The 17,660-nt window shown below is 47.9% G+C and overlaps 1 protein-coding gene across 1 annotated transcript; it reads right to left on the bottom strand.

The window, feature by feature from the left end:
- Nucleotides 1-1,591: 1,591 nt before the first annotated feature.
- Nucleotides 1,592-13,447, bottom strand: LOC126526680 (uncharacterized). Its single transcript, XM_055068240.1, has 4 exons — nt 13,400-13,447; nt 3,669-3,879; nt 2,503-2,690; nt 1,592-1,724 (listed from the first exon to the last, which is right to left on the bottom strand). Exons 1-3 carry the CDS (start codon nt 13,409-13,411, stop codon nt 2,521-2,523), a joined length of 393 nt encoding a protein of 130 aa, XP_054924215.1. The 5' UTR covers nt 13,412-13,447; the 3' UTR covers nt 1,592-1,724; nt 2,503-2,520.
- Nucleotides 13,448-17,660: the final 4,213 nt, after the last annotated feature.

Genomic DNA, 17,660 nt, shown 5'->3' with positions numbered 1-17,660 from the left:
TGTAAAACATAACGTTCGATATTTGGACCGCTTTTATTTTTAATTTATATTAATGACTTCCCCCTGACCTTAACATCTTCTGAACGTATTCTCTATGCTGACAAAACAATCATTCTTTCTTCTAATAAACGTGTTGATAATTTCCTATCCATATTAAATACTGACGCAGAGAATATATTAAACGTGGGTCATAAGAATGGACCCTAAATTACCACTAAAATCTTGGGTCCCTGCAAGCGCGTCTATACGCCCTAGCAACAGGCTTCTTGTTGAGTGTGACCACGCTTAGTCGTTAGGCATCAAACTGGACAATCATTTAGCGTTTTACATACATATTACCGCATTCACCAAGACACTAGTGTTTAGTATTAGAGCACTAATTAAGGTTTACTATTACTTTACAATGACATTTCACTAGTCTTCAGCAGAAAAATACGAGCTGAGCAGAAAAACACGATGCGCCAGACAAGGCGTTACAAAGTGCCAGCCATACAAGGTCATGTCCGCTCCGTCCCACTCTATCATCTTCTGTTGCTCTCTTATGTACACCCCCTCCCGCTTGAACCTATTCCCCGATGTATTCAGCACCTATATTTTTAGCACCCGAACTGTATTACCATGAACCTGACGCAAGAACAACACTCCAGTGTTCATACATCCAGTCTCCGTAATGATATGGCCTACGCGGCTGGGAATCCAACATTTAACTTGTGGAAGAACGCCCAATGAGGACAACATTGAGGGATCATTATTTCTTTCACCTGCTTATCGTAATACCGCCGAATAACGTTGCCGTTCTTGCAGTAACGTTTCCATGTATCTCTCACCTACAAGATTAGTTACTACTTAGAGCAACTGACTGTTTCACTGCGGGGTAAAATTAAGGAGTCTGGAATGAAAGAAACAAGTGGTTCGAGGACCAGTCACCTCATGAAGTTGTCACTTATTCTATAATCACAACAAACGCTCTGTGCGAGGGCCTTCTGTACTGACTCACCCAACCTTTAGAGCGTCAGGTGGACCATGCCCACAAATTTTGTGGCACAATATGGCGTTTTCGCTGAGAAACCACTTTGATTTTTACTTGAGCTGGTTGGTGTAGCATGGTGTCAGTTCTGGAAGACCAGTGCTCACACGAAGCACAAGCACGTTACGCTGTGCGTCGCTCCTGTTATTTTCAGTTGGCTCGCACGCTTTATTGTGGGTGGTTGGGCCGGTACGTGCTTTTCACTAAATTTCATTTATTAGCACTTGCTATAGCAAAGCGGAAATGAGAGTTTATTATTGACGCTATTACACCGCAGTCAAAGACATGGTTTTAATTTCAACACTTTCCGTTTCTTAACGAAAGCGTGGCACAAGAAAATTGTTCGTTACAAACCCAATGCATTGCCGCATTCAGGGCCATGAATCACACTCGTGATCTCACGCTTTTCGGACAGAAGTTGCCTGCATGAGCTTTCAGATTTAGCGCTCGGCTGTTCGAATGCACGTCTTGTGTAAAACTTATGTGCTAACTTAGAGCTCCTCATACGTATAAAGAAGAAGCTATCAACACAAAAGCTGCAACAAGTCCCAACAGCAAGAGCCATTTGTAAAAAAAATGCTCATTGCAATTTATTTTGGAAATAAATAGACTTGTTTATTTGGAGGGCCTACGCATCGAACAAACCATCTTCATGGCACTTTTGCCGGCCCCGTTCTTCCGGTAGTAAAACTCTCTCCTGGAATAAATGAAAAGAAGTGCAAGAGTGAGCTTACCACAGTGCATGGAACTGCAAACCACAGCTGTATTCCTCGTGGATATTTTCATACACTGTCCCGCGTTGAATCTACCATGCACTTCTAACCTAAAATTTATATGAACAATCTCGTTTAACATCCACACGCTGCACATTGGTCTATGAGGGACGCCCTATTAGAGGGCCCTCGACGAAGCTGCACCATAATGAGTCCTTTCACATTTACGTGAAGTTCAGTGCACGAGCGTTCTTCCATTCCGTCTGCACTGGAATATGTCGGTCGCGCTTGGGAACTGAACCAGCCACCTCGTGTTCAGCAGCAAAATGACATAGCCACTTAGCCACCGTTGCACGTAGCACCCCAACCAATCATGTTTCGTGGTTCTTCCGAAGCCCACTCGGATTAATAATATTACTTACGCACTAGCAGAAATGAGATACAGTGCAGGCTCTTTAAACAATTCAAATAATGTAGCATTACGGAAGATTCTTAACCTCGTTATTTGAGTGGACTATATAGCAGAGTTTTACTGCGCAAATCGGTAGGCATCAGAAGTAGATTTCGGTGTCAAAATATATTTGTGGTTTATTACATGAATGAGTGTTTTCTTTATTCAAGGACCTTACTGTCTATTACTATCGGAACAATAACCTTATTGGGCTTTTGTTTTGAATTTTACTACATAACCGTACGTAAACGAAGCGGACAAAATAAACAGTATTAGGACGACGCATGCATTGGCACGAAAAAGATAATTACCTTTCAATAACTGATAATTCAGCCATGATAGCCGTAGCCATGACCATAGCCAAATCCGTGGCCATAGCCGAGGCCGACAGCCTTCACAACACCACCGTAACCATGACCGCCATAGCCGTATCCAAGGCCGTGCCCGTAGCCCAGACCATATCCGTGTCCATAGCCGTGTCCGTAGCTGACAGCCACAGCTAGTAATTGGTAACAAGAAGTGTAAGTATATTTTAACACACGCAGAAAAATACTGTGGAACAAAAACAATTCGTCCTGACATTTTAATTTATTAAGTGCAGAAAGCTATACTGCAGACGTAGACACGCAAAATGATAAGAATTACCGAAAGTACAAACGCAAACCGTAGCAAAGCGAGGAGCACGGGAAGGCATCTGGATAGCCCAACAAAGCGAGGACACAAGAACTAAAGAAGCCAAAGACAAGCGCTTGTCTTCATTTCTTCTTGTGTCCTTGTTTTCTTGCACTATCCAGATACCATTCCATGATGACCGACCGACAAGACCATATCACCACCCTCAAGGCACACGGAAACCAGCGCGCTGGCTGCCCGCTGTAGGGTAACGCAAACAGAATGTCGCCTCGAGAGGCGCGGCCTTGCGAGCGCTGACACGTCTCACTTTCGGTTTCACAGAGTCTCATACCGAAAACTCTCATGCCAAACTTGCGCAGGTAATTGCAGTTTGCAAGATAAAGAAGTTGATATGACTTGCTCCGAGGGCTCACTTAAATTTCCCAATTAGAATGAACCCACTGGAAATACAAGTTAAAACTTTAGTTATTTACTTTTTGTTAGTTAGCGACTAGTTACTGCGTTTTACCCGTCGCCCCTTTGTCAGCAGCACTGTCGGCGTGCCTCTGAAGGAACCGTCCATTTATTTGAGAACGGTTCTTTTTCAATGTTGTTTAAAATTTTCGTACAAACACCATGTATGGAAACACCATCTAGGGAGCTAATACTCCCCTCTGTAAAAACAACATCGTTATTCTTATAACAGCAGAGCGAAGAGTTTTACTGCGCGTTGAAGCTTCGTTTATTCCACCGAGTTGTACACCCAAACCAATTGCATACCTTCAAATCTAAGAACGAAAAACCAGCAATTCTATAAAACTTACAGCGCTCACACAAAACACAACACAGAAGTACTTCAGCTCACCGCGGGAAGGAGCGACGTGGGCAGTCTTGGTGACGGTGGTGATGGCGAAGGGACCATGACCATATCCGTAGCCGCCATAGCCGCCATAACCGTAGCCGTGACCATATCCAAGGCCATAGCCCCCGTGGCCGTGGCCGTAGCCAACAGCCACTGGGGCAGCCACGTAGCCGCCAAGGGCGACGGCAACGAGGCCGATGAAAGCGAGAAGTGTCTGCGAAAAGCAACATATGATACTAGCTGTACACAAATGCAGAAAAAATTATCGCATTCAGTGAAATCCGTATTCCCTGTTATGCCACTTTCTGCAATACACCATTGCCCTGTCGCATATAGCGCTCGCATAGAAAACTATCTGGTGTGATATTATAAAACAGGAAGTATTGTGTCAAATCAAATCCACAGAATGCAGCAAGCTGGAGCTCCATGAAAGGAGGAAACGTCATCCACCCATTTATAGCCCGAAGCTAGAAAGGAAACCGGCAACGGATTCTCATAACAAACGTCCTAGTTAAACAATTCATCTTGGTCCTGATGCAAATTCCTTTACACCTTCGTGCTACACACGTGTGGATGACAGTTTTTCTTCATAAGGAGTATAAATAGAAAAACTGCCCTTCAAATGCCCAAGCACTAGACAACGGTCAATGATCAATAGCCAACATTCATGAAGTTCCTGGTAAAGGTAAACTCGCTTTGTATAACCTAGTGCAATACAGCACACACACACACACACACACACACACACACAATCATAAAAAAAAATATATATATATATATATATATATATATATATATACATATATATATATATATATATATATATATATATATATATATATATATATATATATATATATATAAAGAATTGAGCGGTGCTACAAGGTAAACAGAACAAGTATTAAATTTGAACAGTTTCGACCGGTGGACCGATATTCCTCAGGGTTTTCTTGTAATCCCTGACGACGATCGGTCCACCGGTCGAAGCTGTAGAAATTAAATACTTGTGCTGTTTACCTTGTAGCACCCCTCATGTTCGTAACATTTGAAAGGTAGCCTGGAGAATTGCTCCTTACGTAATATATATATATATATATATATATATATATATATATATATATATATATACATTGTGACGAAGAAGATCGGCAGGCTGAAAAGCCCCGTTGCCATCGCGTGGCACGTACCCAGTTCGTTCGCTGGCTGCGCCCTACCTCAGGGTGTGGTCCTCTCCCCCTTCCTTTTCAATGTGACCATGCGAAACCTGCCTCCATTACTGGGTAGGATCCCGCATATCAAACACTCCATCTATGCCGATGATATCAACATCTGGACAAACAGCGGTTCCGATGGAGAAATCACGGAAGCATTACAAGCGGCTGCGGATACCGTACAAAATTTTGTGCGACAGAATGGTCTAGCGTGCTCGCCGACAAAATCGGAGCTTCTTGTCATCCGTGATAAATCAACCAAACACGCCACCGAAAGGGACGCCACCTCCCCTATACGAGTCAGTATGGAAGACGGCCCAGTTCCGCCCGTACTGACTATAAGAGTCCTGGGCATGCTAATTCAACATAACACCCATAATTCTGAGGCGATTGTCCGATTGCGGACGACAGCCCGCCAAATATGTGGCCTAATCAGACGAGTAGCCACACGACACCGCGGTATGAAGGAGGCTGATATCTGCCATTTGACGCAGGCTTTCCTGATCAGTCGCGTCGTGTATTCCTTCCCTTACTACCACCTACGCCTTTCTGACAAGGAAAAGGTTAACAGCGTCATTCGCACAGCTCATAAAGCTGCCCTTGGTCTCCCGAGGTATGCGAACACTGAACGATTACTTGAGCTAGGTATATACAATAAATACCCTAGGCGAACTCGTGGAGGCCCATAAAACAGCCCAACGTGAACGACTCTCCCGCACCGCAACTGGCAGGGTTATTCTAAGTAAACTCGGGCTGAATCCCGTTATCAATTCAGCAGGAAGAACAACGTTACTCAGTACGGTCAAACGCCGTTTGGTTATAAAACCGTTACCCAAGAACATGCTCTCTGGGAGACACGACAAGAGGTGGTCTGCCAGAGCCAAGGCCCTTCAAGAAAGATACCAAAGCAACCAGCACACCGCTTATGTCGATGCAGCAAAGCAAAATAACCAAACTTACGTAGTGAGCGTCGTGACCGGAGAGGGAAGTATCCTCAACGCCACGACCATAAAAACAGCGTCCACCGTGGAAGCGGAAGAGACTGCCATTGCTTTGGCCATCATCAATCCCTCCGTGCAAACTATCATAAGCGACTCCAAAAGGGCAATAGTCAACTTTTCGAGAGGCAGCATAGGCGTCTGTGCAGCGCGAGTCCTACGGGACTTTAATAATAAAAACACTGTTGAACTCGTATGGGTCCCTGCCCATTCGGTGAATCAAGGGAATGAGGAGGCGCACTGGGTAGCCCGAGGTCTAATCAACCGGGAGATGTGCCCCTCAGACTCAGATCCCATGAATGAGGCACCGACGACATACCACGAAATAACAAACTATTACAAGCAAAAAAGGCGAATCTACCCGCCTCCAAACGCAAGCCTCACGCGAGCGCAAGCCTCGATCCTGCGTCGAATCCAAACTAAATCGTTCCCCAGCCCACATTGGCTAGCCATAATTACCAACGGGCAATGGAACCCAATATGTCAGAACTGCACAAATCAAACATTGGCTACCCAAAATCACATTCTTTGGAGGTGCGAGGGCTTACCGCCTCCCAGGTCGCTCCTGCCAGCTCCCTCAAAACAGACGTGGGAAGAGCTGCTCAGAACGCCGGATGAAAAAGTACAAAAAGCCCTCGTTGCCTGGGCCGAAAGGGTCGCTCCTCGTGAGGGGTCATTCTAGGACTCGGGCCTGCCAGATCATAACTGAGCAGAGTCTCAATAAAGTTGTTACCACCACCACCTACCTGCTGGTGCTGAGTTCGTCGCTGCTGCTCTACGAGCCGAATAAACCCCCCTTTACAATTGGTGGAGCTGCTGGGTACAAACAGAATTCTGGAACTTCGTAATCGGACACTGCAGCCCGTCTTCATAATGCCGGAAGAAGGACTACCACAATCACAACCCGCTGTCCCGGTGACTACCGTGGTCTGTCCCGGCCCGTTGCGGCAACGCGACCCACACATCTTCAGTGGTACCGAAGACCATGACGTAGAAGACTGGCTCGCTGACTACGACCGGGTAAGCATCCACAACCACTGGGACGACACCAAAAACCTAATTACGTGTCGTTTTATTTGAGCGGTGTCGCCAGCGTGTGGCACCGCAACCACGAACGTGATCTGACGACGTGGACGGCCTTCAAGACTAATGTGACAGAGGTATTTTGGGCGCCCCGCGGTTCGCAAGCTTCGCGCCGAGCAACGTTTGCGTGGCCGTGCGCAACAGTGTGGGGAGACATTTACCAGCTATATAGAAGATGTTGTCGACCTCTGCAACCGCGTTGACGTCGCAATGGCTGATGCCGAGAAGATCCGCCATATCTTAAAAGGCATTGAAGACGACGCCTTCCAGATGCTGTTGGCGAAAAATCCCTCGACAGTCTCTGAACTCGTCAGTCTGTGTCAAAGCTTCGACGAACTGCGCAAACAACGCGTAGCCACTCGCCAATCTACACCTCAGGCCACTTCAATGTCGAGCTTGGCTGCTGCCCCGGATAACACTTCGCTGCTGCTACAGATCAAGGAGTTCGTCCGTGAAGAGGTGGCTCGTCAGCTTTCCTTGATTCCACTTGCACACGGCCAGCCGAGTACTCCGTTGGCGCCCGCTATCCAATCTCTCATCAAGAAGCAGGTACCCGACGACATTTCGCCTTTTCTTCAGCAGGCTCCGATAGCCGCTCCCATGACGTACGCCGAAGTCGCGATGAGGCCTGCGCCACAGACCTACGGCCCCCTTCGCCCACCTTTACGCCCGCCCGTATCCCCTCCAGTCCGTCCACTGGTTCACTATGCACGACCTCAAGACCATTGGCGTACGGAAGGAAACCGTCCGATTTGTTTTTATTGTGACTTTGCTGCACACGTGGCACGTCACTGTCGCCTGCTTACACCGAACGTCCCGAACAATGTGCGTCCGTATACGCCACGTTTCCAAGAACGCCACAACTATTCGGACGCCGTTGAATCTCCTTCTGCCGTCGACACCGCATTCTCCACCGCTCGCCGTTAACCTTCTGCTCGCCGCCGCTCGCTTTCCCCCATGCACCGGTGGCGGAGCCCTTTGCGCCAGGAAAACTAAATATCGCAGTTCAGGAGGCGAGAACTGCGGTGCCAGCGAAATGTATAAGGCCTCACACTTCCCCGAAGCACGTTATTGAAGTCGCAATAGCAGGAACATTGACGCTAGCACTTGTCGACACCGGCGCTGCACTTTCAGCGATAGATGCCCGTGTTTGCCGCAAGATAGGAAAAGTGATGACGCCGCTTTCTGGACTGTCTCTTCGAACTGCCAACGCGCAGCACGTCGAGCCATCCGGCGCCTGCACTGCTCGTGTCGTAATTCAGGAGGCCCTCTATATCATAGAATTAATCGTGTTGCAATCATGTTCACACGTCGTCATATTAGATAGGGATTTTCTCTCCCCACATCATGCGATCATTGACTGCGCCCGCGCTGAAATCGAGCTGTTTCAGTTTTGGACCGATATTACCTGGTCTTCCACTCTTGTCAGTATCTCTTGTGACTATGCAGATGATGGCACAGTACTCTTCGCTCCGTCTGAACTCTTAGTTCGCCGCCGTTCACTACCACTGCCGTTCGCCGTCCTGTAGTTCGAAGCTGGCGCCTCTCTCATCTGCGTCTCAAACCCATCGGCTGAACCAATTACTTTACGCCGCCGTGAAAGCCTTGGCAGAGCAGAGCCACTGACCTCATCTTCAATATTTGACACGATGGACGACTCCACTTATATTGCTGGTCTCGAGGCATCGCCTCCTCAGTTACTGCCGCGTTCTTTTACGCTATGTATTGCCAGTGACCTTACGACGACGCAGCGCGACGAACTTCTTCGCTTGCTCCAAGGCTTCTCTTCGTCTTTTGACTGCCAAGCAACATCACTCGGCCGCACAACGACTGTTTCGCACACTATCGACACTGGGAGCCATGCACCAATTCGACAGCGTCCTTACCGAGTATCGGCGACTGAAAGACGCGTTATCAATGACCAGGTGAACGATATGCTCAATCGCGGTGTCATCCAGCCTTCTAGTAGTCCTTGGGCATCACCAGTCGTCCTAGTTAAAAAGGAAGACGGCACCATATGATATTGCGTCGATTATCGAAGGCTTAACAAAATTACCCGAAAGGATGTATACCCGTTGCCACATATTCACGACGCACTCGACGGTTTGCAAGGAGCGGAGTTTTTTTCTTCCTTAGATCTCCGCCCTGGCTACTGGAAGGTGCCCATGGCTGACGCTGACTGTTTGAAAACCGTGTTTGTAACTCCAGATGGCTTGTATGAATTCACTGTAATGCCGTTCGGTCTGTGCGACGCGCCCGCCACCTTCGAACGCATGATTGAGGGCATCCTGCGCGGCCTGAAGTGGCATACTTGCCTCTGCTACCTCGATGACGTTGTCGTCTTTTCTCCTGATTTTCCGACCCATCTTCGGCGTTTACATCAAGTTTTGTCCTCTCTCCGGAATGCTAGTCTCCAGCTTAACTTAAAAAAGTGCCGATTTGCAGCTCGAAAACTGACTATATTAGGCCACGTTGTCTCCAAAGGAGGCATTCTTCCTGATCCTGCTAAAGTTCGCGCCGTTTCCGAATTTCCGAAGCCCACTAGACAGCACAACGCAGCTTCATTGGCCTATGCTCTTACTTTCGACGTTTCGTTCACAATTTCGCTACTGTGATCGCACCACTAAACCAACTTCTCCAAGGCGACAATCAACTTTCTGTTTAGTCGGAAGCCTCTGATGATGCCTTTACGACTCTTCGTCACCTACTCACGTCTCCGCCAATCTTGCCCAATTTTGATCCAAGCGAGCCTACAGAACTTCACACTGACGCCAGTGGTGTCGGCCTTGGTGCCGTGCTCGCACAACGCAAGAACACTAATGCCGAATACGTAGTCACCTATGCCAGTCATGCCCTCACGAAACCTGAGGCCAATTACTCAGTAACAAAAAAGTGTGCCTGGCTATCGTATGGGCTCTATAAAAATTTCGTCCATTTCTCTATGGTCGACGCTTTGACGTGGTGACGGATCATCACGCTCTTTGCTGGTTGTCCAACCTATAAGACCTGTCGGGCCGCCTCGCTCGGTGGGCCCTCCGAATCCAGGAATATGATATCCAAGTCGTCTATCGCTCTGGCCGGAAACACGCTGACGCTGATGCTCTCTCGCGCTCCCTAGTTACTTCAGACAGCAGCACTTCTACCGACAGACATGACATCTCACCACTTGAAATCCTGACATGGCATCGGAGCGACGAAAAGACCCATGGTTCGTCATGATATCCGACTTTTTGTCCAATCCTCCGGCAACTTCGGCACCTCGAGCGTTACGCCGACAGGCGCAGCATTTCACAATCCGGGACAGACTTTTATACCGCCGCAACTACCAGAATGACGGCCGCAAATGGCTCTTAGTAGTGCCTCGCCACCTACGACAAGAGTTCTGCTCCGCTTTTCATTCGGACCCACAGTGCGGTCACGGCGGAGCGTCAAAAACTTACACACGGCTTCGCTTACAATATAATTGGCGAGGGATGTACACCTTCGTCCACAAATACGTACGCTCCTGCATTGCCTGCCAGCGACGCAAATGTGTCCCGCATCACTCCACCGCACCTCCACAACCACTTCCCTGCCCAGATCAGCCATTTGACCGTGTCGGCATTGATATATACGGGCCTCTTCCATCTACTGGCGCTGGCAACCGATGGATTGTTGTCGCCGTAGGTCATTTGACACGGTATGCTGAAACCGCCGCCTTGCCTGCCGCGTCAGCAAAAGACATCGCCTAGTTCATTCTAAACAACTTCGTTCTTCGCCATGGCGCCCCTCGTGAGCAGTTGAGCGATCGGGGCCGCGTATTCCTCTCGGACGTCCTGCAGTCACTTCTATCTGAATGCCAAATTATTCACCGCACTACTACTGCTTATCATCCACAGACCAATGGCTTAACAGAACGATTCAACAAAACTCTTGCTGACATGCTATCAATATATGTTGCATCTGACCACTCCAACCGGCATCTTGTACTTCCGTTTGTCACTTACGGATATAACATTGCCTCTCAACCCTCTACCGGATTCTCACCATTCTTTCTGCTTTACGGCCGCCATCCCTCCAGCACCATTGAAACCGTTCTCCCGTACCGGCCGGACCCTGCTGAATGCTCACCTGTTTCTGCGATTGCTCAGCACGCCGAGAAATGCCGACAACTGGCCCGTTCTTTGACGTCTGCTCAACAGTGCCGCCAAAAAGAACGCCATGACCTCAATCCTCCCCCTCACCCCTTTCCCGTCGACTCACTCGTGTGGCTTTGGGTCCTGCCTGTTCCTGCACCTGGCCTTTCGTTCAAGCTCCTCCCGAAGTACCACGGGCCCTACCGCGTGGTTGCACAAAAATCATCAGTGAACTACGTGGTCGAACCCGTATCGCCATCTTCCGATCTGCGTCGTCGGGGGCGAGAGACTGTGCACATTGACCGGCTGAAGCAGTATTACAATCCGCCCACCTCTTCCTAGGTCGCCAGGATGGCTACTCTTCAATTCCGGGGGTGATTGTGACGAAGAAGATCGGCAGCCTGAAAAGCCCCGTTGCCATCGCGTGGCACGTACCCAGTTCGTTCGCTGGCTGCGCCCTACCTGCTAGTGCTGAGTTTGTTGCTGCTGCTCCACAAGCCGAATAAACCCCCTTTACAATATATATATATATATATATATATATATATATATATATATATATATATATATATATATATATATATATATATAACCGCCAACGACAAAGTAGCGTTTCGAAATCGTCGTGGAGAACTGTTGTTTCCAATTCGAAATCGAGCTTAGCTGTGCGGGGCGCGTAGCTACAAGGGCTTTATCTGTTATTGCCCATTCATGATTTATTTATAAACTGTGCGGCCTAATGTACTTGCTGCAACAGAGGTGCATACACTGCAATCGTTCTTTTTAATGTGTGAACCCTGCGTTTTCTTTTCTGTTTTCAAAACCTTGCGGCAGTTATGTTTTGCAGCGTGGCATGAATTACTTGAAGAGGCGAGCATTACCTTGCGGCATGAATAAAAAAAAATATAATAGGACGTCAGAGATTAAATTCACTTGCTCGCATTGAAAATAATGCTTGTGTTGTCGACTAATTCGACTTCGCCCTGCCATCTGCTAGCCGCCTGGTTAGCTCTGATGATAGAACGGCTGCCCCGGAAAGGCGGTGGTCCCGGGTTTGAGTCACGGACCACGACGAATTTTTCTTCAGCCATGAGGCTTTTCTTTCGAAGAACCCGTATGGGTTTCCTTTGTAGCAATTGCTACGAACGGGTGGATGTCTGATTTTCCCTTTATTTATGGAAAATAATGTTTCAGACGGATTTTGTATTTTTGAAATTTTAGCCGGCCTATTATCTCAGAAGGCTGCAATCGCAAGATTACCACACTTTTCAGTGACGTTCCATATGGCGGCGACGTCGAAAAGAATTAACCATGAAATTACCATGCTCTAAAATGCGAAGGAACAAGTCTTTATGAAAAGAACAGTCGAAAGAACTTCATTGACGGATCCAATGAAATGGGCACGAGGAGGGAGGGATTGCAAGTACACGAACGTTCTTCGAGCTCGGCTTGAGAAACTCAAGCTGAACGTGCACAAATTCCTGCAATGCGTTATAGTGGAACTATTTCACAAATTGCCTACAAATAGAATAAAACATGTGCGGATGATTTTGATTATCACTTCTGTTACGCTCCTAATGCTTCTTGCTTTAGAGACATATGCGGCGTGAAGCAATAGACAATCAACCCTGATACTGTGCATGTTTGATTCCTTCTTCGAACAGGACCAACAAAACTCTAAAGCACCACTGTTTATTTCAACGAAATGAAATTTCATGCTCGTTAAAACGAACTTTTGGGCGAGTTGGTAAGCCATATTTGAAACAGAATATGCGCTGCTTCGATGATTTCGCGCTCTAGTTAACATAGTAAACAAGTAAACATAGTAACCAACTATCACGTGAAATCATCGAAGCAGCGCACATTGCCTGGTCAAAAGACGCATGCGTCAGTAGCCCCTCCTAATCGATTACGTCCAAAGAACTGGCATATTTAGCGGGGGCGATATGATGATAAGTTACGTCCCTTGTTCAGTGCGGCATGTATGATTGACTGCGCATATATATATGTTTTTTTCGTTTCTACTGTTGGTTGGAGCTCATATATATTCTTCGTTCCAAGCAATAAACTTCAGTTTCTCCCTGCTTGTTCCCGTCAAAACCGCGCTGTTCTGTTTCAAAAAAGAAATTTAGTGCACTTCATTATATCGAACACAAGGGTTGCAGCAGCCTTTCCTTAAAGTCGTACACCACTATTTTCCTGTGCGAGGACTGGGCTTAGCTCTTCCTTCCATTCTGCTGTATGTGCAACCAAGTGAGCGTCAATGAAACGCGGCCATGAAGTGCCCATCACAGTCTCAATGAAGAGAATAATTGCGCAGAACTCACAAGCGTGTTCATGGGTGCCGTTGAAGTTTGCGGTTACGGACAAGTTCGGCAGCGGCCGAGCGCCCGCTTTTATACGCCCGGCCCCACGGCGGAGGGCGGGGCTTGCGTTCGGGCGAGAACGCGCGTGCCTAATGCGCGCGGGCCGGGCGTTACAGTTTCGTGTCTCGGAGAGGGAGAGCGTACGATAAAGCAAGGTCAACTCCACCAGCGGTCGGTCCTGCTCACGTGGGTAGCCGGAGGCCGAATTGCGAACACGCGTCACGATAACTGATCTGAGTGGCATGTCCCTGTGCAGCGCGTAGAATTGAGGCAGGTGAGCGCTTCTCGCTAAATGTGCCGGTGTTGCGGGTGGTGTTGTAGATGGTGTAAGTCAGTGGCTGCAACTGCGTCGCCGATGTACTGCTGTGAACAGCACGAACGCCTCGGTCCTTGAAAAGTCGTGTAAAAATGCGAGAAGAATCGACACATCCTTTCACTTTACGTGGCGCATCGCACCTGGAGCACTCACCCGTGTAAAAATAATCTTTTTTTCAGTTCACAAAGCAATCTGCCCCTTTCTGCAATAAAACACCGCTAGTGTCATACGTAGGGATCCGCTTCGTACTCTTCACTGCATTCTGTGCAGACAGAACAAGTAACGTGCAAGGGCTTCAAAACTTACGCTATGGTGAGAGCAGTGCTGTCTGCCTTCTCTTAAGTAGCGTGGCTTTGTTGCGAGTGATCCTTACCGTGGCAAACCACTCCTGTGGTGAATAGTTTTTAGACTGCTGGACATACTTGGATACTCGGATATTCGGCTCCTTTGGGCTTCGGTGTAAGCTAACCTAGGTTGTAATGTTTTGTCTTTCTGCAACACTAATGCCTGCCATCGAACACGATTAGTACCTCAACAAAGATACAATAAAAATAATAAATAGATATATCAATACACTTTCTAGAAACAGCTTTCCAATTTTTCCGAATTAAGATTTTCGCTGCTGTTTATATTTACCTTAAGTCGAATGTCACTGCGGTATGTGTTATGTGCGAAGGCAGGCACCCTGCTCCTCCCCTCTCCCGCACAAAAAAAAACTACATAACTGCATTGACGGAGCCCGTCGTAATCGGTTTGCTGTGTTTCGTCTCTGGACGGTGGCAGGTGAACACTTTCCCAGTCAAGCCAAGTAGACACCAGCGAGAATCTTTTGGGCTTGTGATGATAGTTGGCCCAACATTTGCCGCGCTAGTCTTGCAAAATCGAGGGTATATTTGCAAGAGATGGTGAATCTACTTGACTTCTTGTTCCCTGCCTGATAAACCGACCACAGAATCACTTGCAATGCTTCAAATGACATTGTGGAGGCAACACGTACGATGACGTAAACAGGCTTTGATTAGTTGGAGTGTTTCGATGAGAAGAAATAAGCGGTAATACTAGCCATATTTTCGCTGACCTTCAGCTAGCTATACCTACGAGAATATTTATTTATTTATTTATATAATATTTATTATTCATTTATTTATTTAAAAATTCTCCGAGCACTATGTGTAAGTAGGTTGGGCGTTACAATGTACAGATAAATTGCACGAAATGAACAGAATGCTGTGCAGAATAAGCATTGATAAAAGTTTGTCGTAGGTCATGAGGATATAGGTGGGTGAGACTGTTGCCAAAAATATTCAACGTAAAATCAATGACGGTTGCCGCTACGCACTTTAAAAGCGTTAAGAAGATGCTGTTGGGAGTTCGACTTCTTGTTAGCGAATTTTTAGTGTGGACTTGAGCATGAGGAGCGTCGCTGCGAATTTTATTGTCGCCCTACTAACAGAAGCCGACAACGAAATAAAACGAAGAAAACTTTTTTTTTTTTGGCCACCACCAAAAATATGTCGCGGTTTCGCCCGAAAGGCGAAGCATCGATTGCGATAGCAAACTAGTAGACAGCGAGCTACACGAAATAATGATAGTAGTTTTCTTGGCCATATAAGCTTGTAAACATAGGCACACTAATTAAATGAAGATGTATGGTGTCAAGCACAAACAACCCATGATGAACACACCTCACTCGATAACTGCAGAAACTTGCCATGAAAACACTTGGATCAAACACGTTGGCGGGCTAGTTGGTTAGAATCCATGATAGAGTGTATAACCGCGACTGAACGAGGACGTAGAAAGAAAAACATACACAGGGACAGCGCTTCACTTTCAACTATAGCATTGACTTTCGCGCGCGTCGGTGTATATATACCGTACGAGTGGAAAAAACGTGACAGGAAAAAAAAAATATTGTGAAACACTGCAGTGAGGAAACGCGGCAGGAACAGCCAGCGAATTTACCATGGTGCAGGCGCTCGCATCAACGTGAACTACGCCGCGAAAACATAGCGCAGCGCGCACTCTACCCGTCGCATATGGCTTTCAAGACACAGTGGCCCGGCCGGGTGCGCGCAGGCCGCCCGCAGTAAACCACCCCCGTCCCTCCTCCTCCCTCCGAAGCCTTGTGCGCGACGGAAGGCGGCGCACTCCCTCACCGCTTTCCGCCTTTGCACGCGCGAGATTCAGTCGCGATCACCGGCTCCCCCTCGCAAACTTTCACACACACGTACAGCATCCGGCGCGAAGCGACAGTTTTATCGGCGTTGGACTTTCCAGGATACCTCACGGTGACGCCGAGGCAGAAATGCTACTGGACTGTCCCTATAATTACGGTCGCAATAATATTCTCATTACTGTTACTAATGCTATTACTACCGCAACAACACATCGCCACTGTAAACAAGAAACTCGACATCATCCTGCTGCAAGAAACGGGGACGGCGACCCCCACCGTTCATCGGTATCGCACTCACGTAAAGCCCGGCGGATGGTCTGGGCGTCTGCACGTTTGTCCACAAAGGGCTCACGTTCATCGAGCAGCAACTCAAACACTCGCTACAGCTCGGAGTTATTGAGGCGGGTGAGAGTGATTATACCTCCCCTTTGATTTTAGTTGAGGTACCGGGCAAGGAACCTCTTCCTTGCGTCGACTACCGCAGGCTTAATTCCATCACTAAGAATCAAATTTATCCGATCCCTAACATCGAGGAGAGCCTTGAGATAGTTAGTAGCGCTCAGTTTATTTCCACCCTAGATCTTGTCAGGGGTTATTGGCAGGTTCCACTTACAGAAGAGGCTAGTAGGTATGCGGCGTTCATTTCACCAATGGGAACATTCCGTCCTAAAGTGTTGAGTTTTGGTTTGAAGAACGCGCCATACTGCTTTTCAAGCCTCATGGATAAAGTGTTGCGGGGACAGCAAGAAATCGCTTTACCGTATCTAGACGACGTAGCGATATTCTCCGCATCCTGGCCTGAGCATATGGCCCACTTGCGGGCAGTGCTAACCCGCCTGCGCAATGCGGGCTTGACAGTCAAGGCTCCCAAGTGCCAGTTAGCACAGGCCGAGGTTGTCTACCTCGGTCACGTGATTGCACGGGGTCGTCCCCGCCCCTCTGAAATAAAGGTGGCCGCTGTGCGAGACTTCCCGCAACCGCCCACGAAGACCGATATTCGGTCTTTCTTAGGTGTCGCCGGCTAATATCAGAGGTACATCCCCAGGTACTCTGATATCGCGGCTCCCCTGACGGATGCTCTAAGAAAAACAGAGCCCCAAACAGTCGTATGGGACAAGACAAAGGAAAGAGCTTTTAGCGCCCTAAAGAGCGCCCTAACAAGCCAGCCTGTGCTACGATCGCCAGACTACACAAAAGGGTTCGTTGTTCAGTGCGATGCTAGTGAGCGAGGCATGGGCGTTGTACTGTGCCAACGGGAAAATGGAGAAGTGGAACACCCCGTCCTGTATGCTAGTCGTAAGCTGACCAGTCGTGAGCAGGCGTACAGCGCCACCGAGAAAGAGTGTGCGTGTCTCGTGTGGGCCGTTCAGAAACTGTCATGTAACCTAGCCGGCTTGAGGTTTATCATTGAGACGGATCACTGCCCTCTCCAATGGCTGCAGACCATCTCTCCCAAAAATGGCCGCCTCCTGCGCTGGAGCCTCGCTTTGCAACAATATTCCTTTGAGGTGCGTTACAAAAAGGGGAGTCTCAACGGTAACGCCGATGGCTTAAGTCGAAGCCCCTAACGTAGGAATCAGCCTCAGAGTTGTTTGTTACTGATGTTTTTCTTCCTGAGGCAGGAGTTTTAACATATTGCTTTTGTTTAGTGTTTCAAAGTGATGACGTGCTTTCTAGTGCAATTTTCCAATTTGTGGACGCGTTCTGAGTGCTGCTAGACTACTGTA

The sequence above is a fragment of the Dermacentor andersoni genome, chromosome 8 (genome assembly GCF_023375885.2).
Source record: "Dermacentor andersoni chromosome 8, qqDerAnde1_hic_scaffold, whole genome shotgun sequence".
NCBI lineage: Eukaryota > Metazoa > Arthropoda > Arachnida > Ixodida > Ixodidae > Dermacentor > Dermacentor andersoni.
Note: the sequence above shows the minus strand (reverse complement) of the source record. Positions and strands in the feature narration are given on the sequence as shown.

Bases quoted from the DNA above. Each gene is read 5' to 3' on its own strand.
- LOC126526680 (XM_055068240.1), bottom strand. The intron at 2,691-3,668 runs GTGAGCTGAAGT...ACCAATTACTAG, and splicing joins CCACGTCGCTCCTTCCCGCG to CTGTGGCTGTCAGCTACGGA.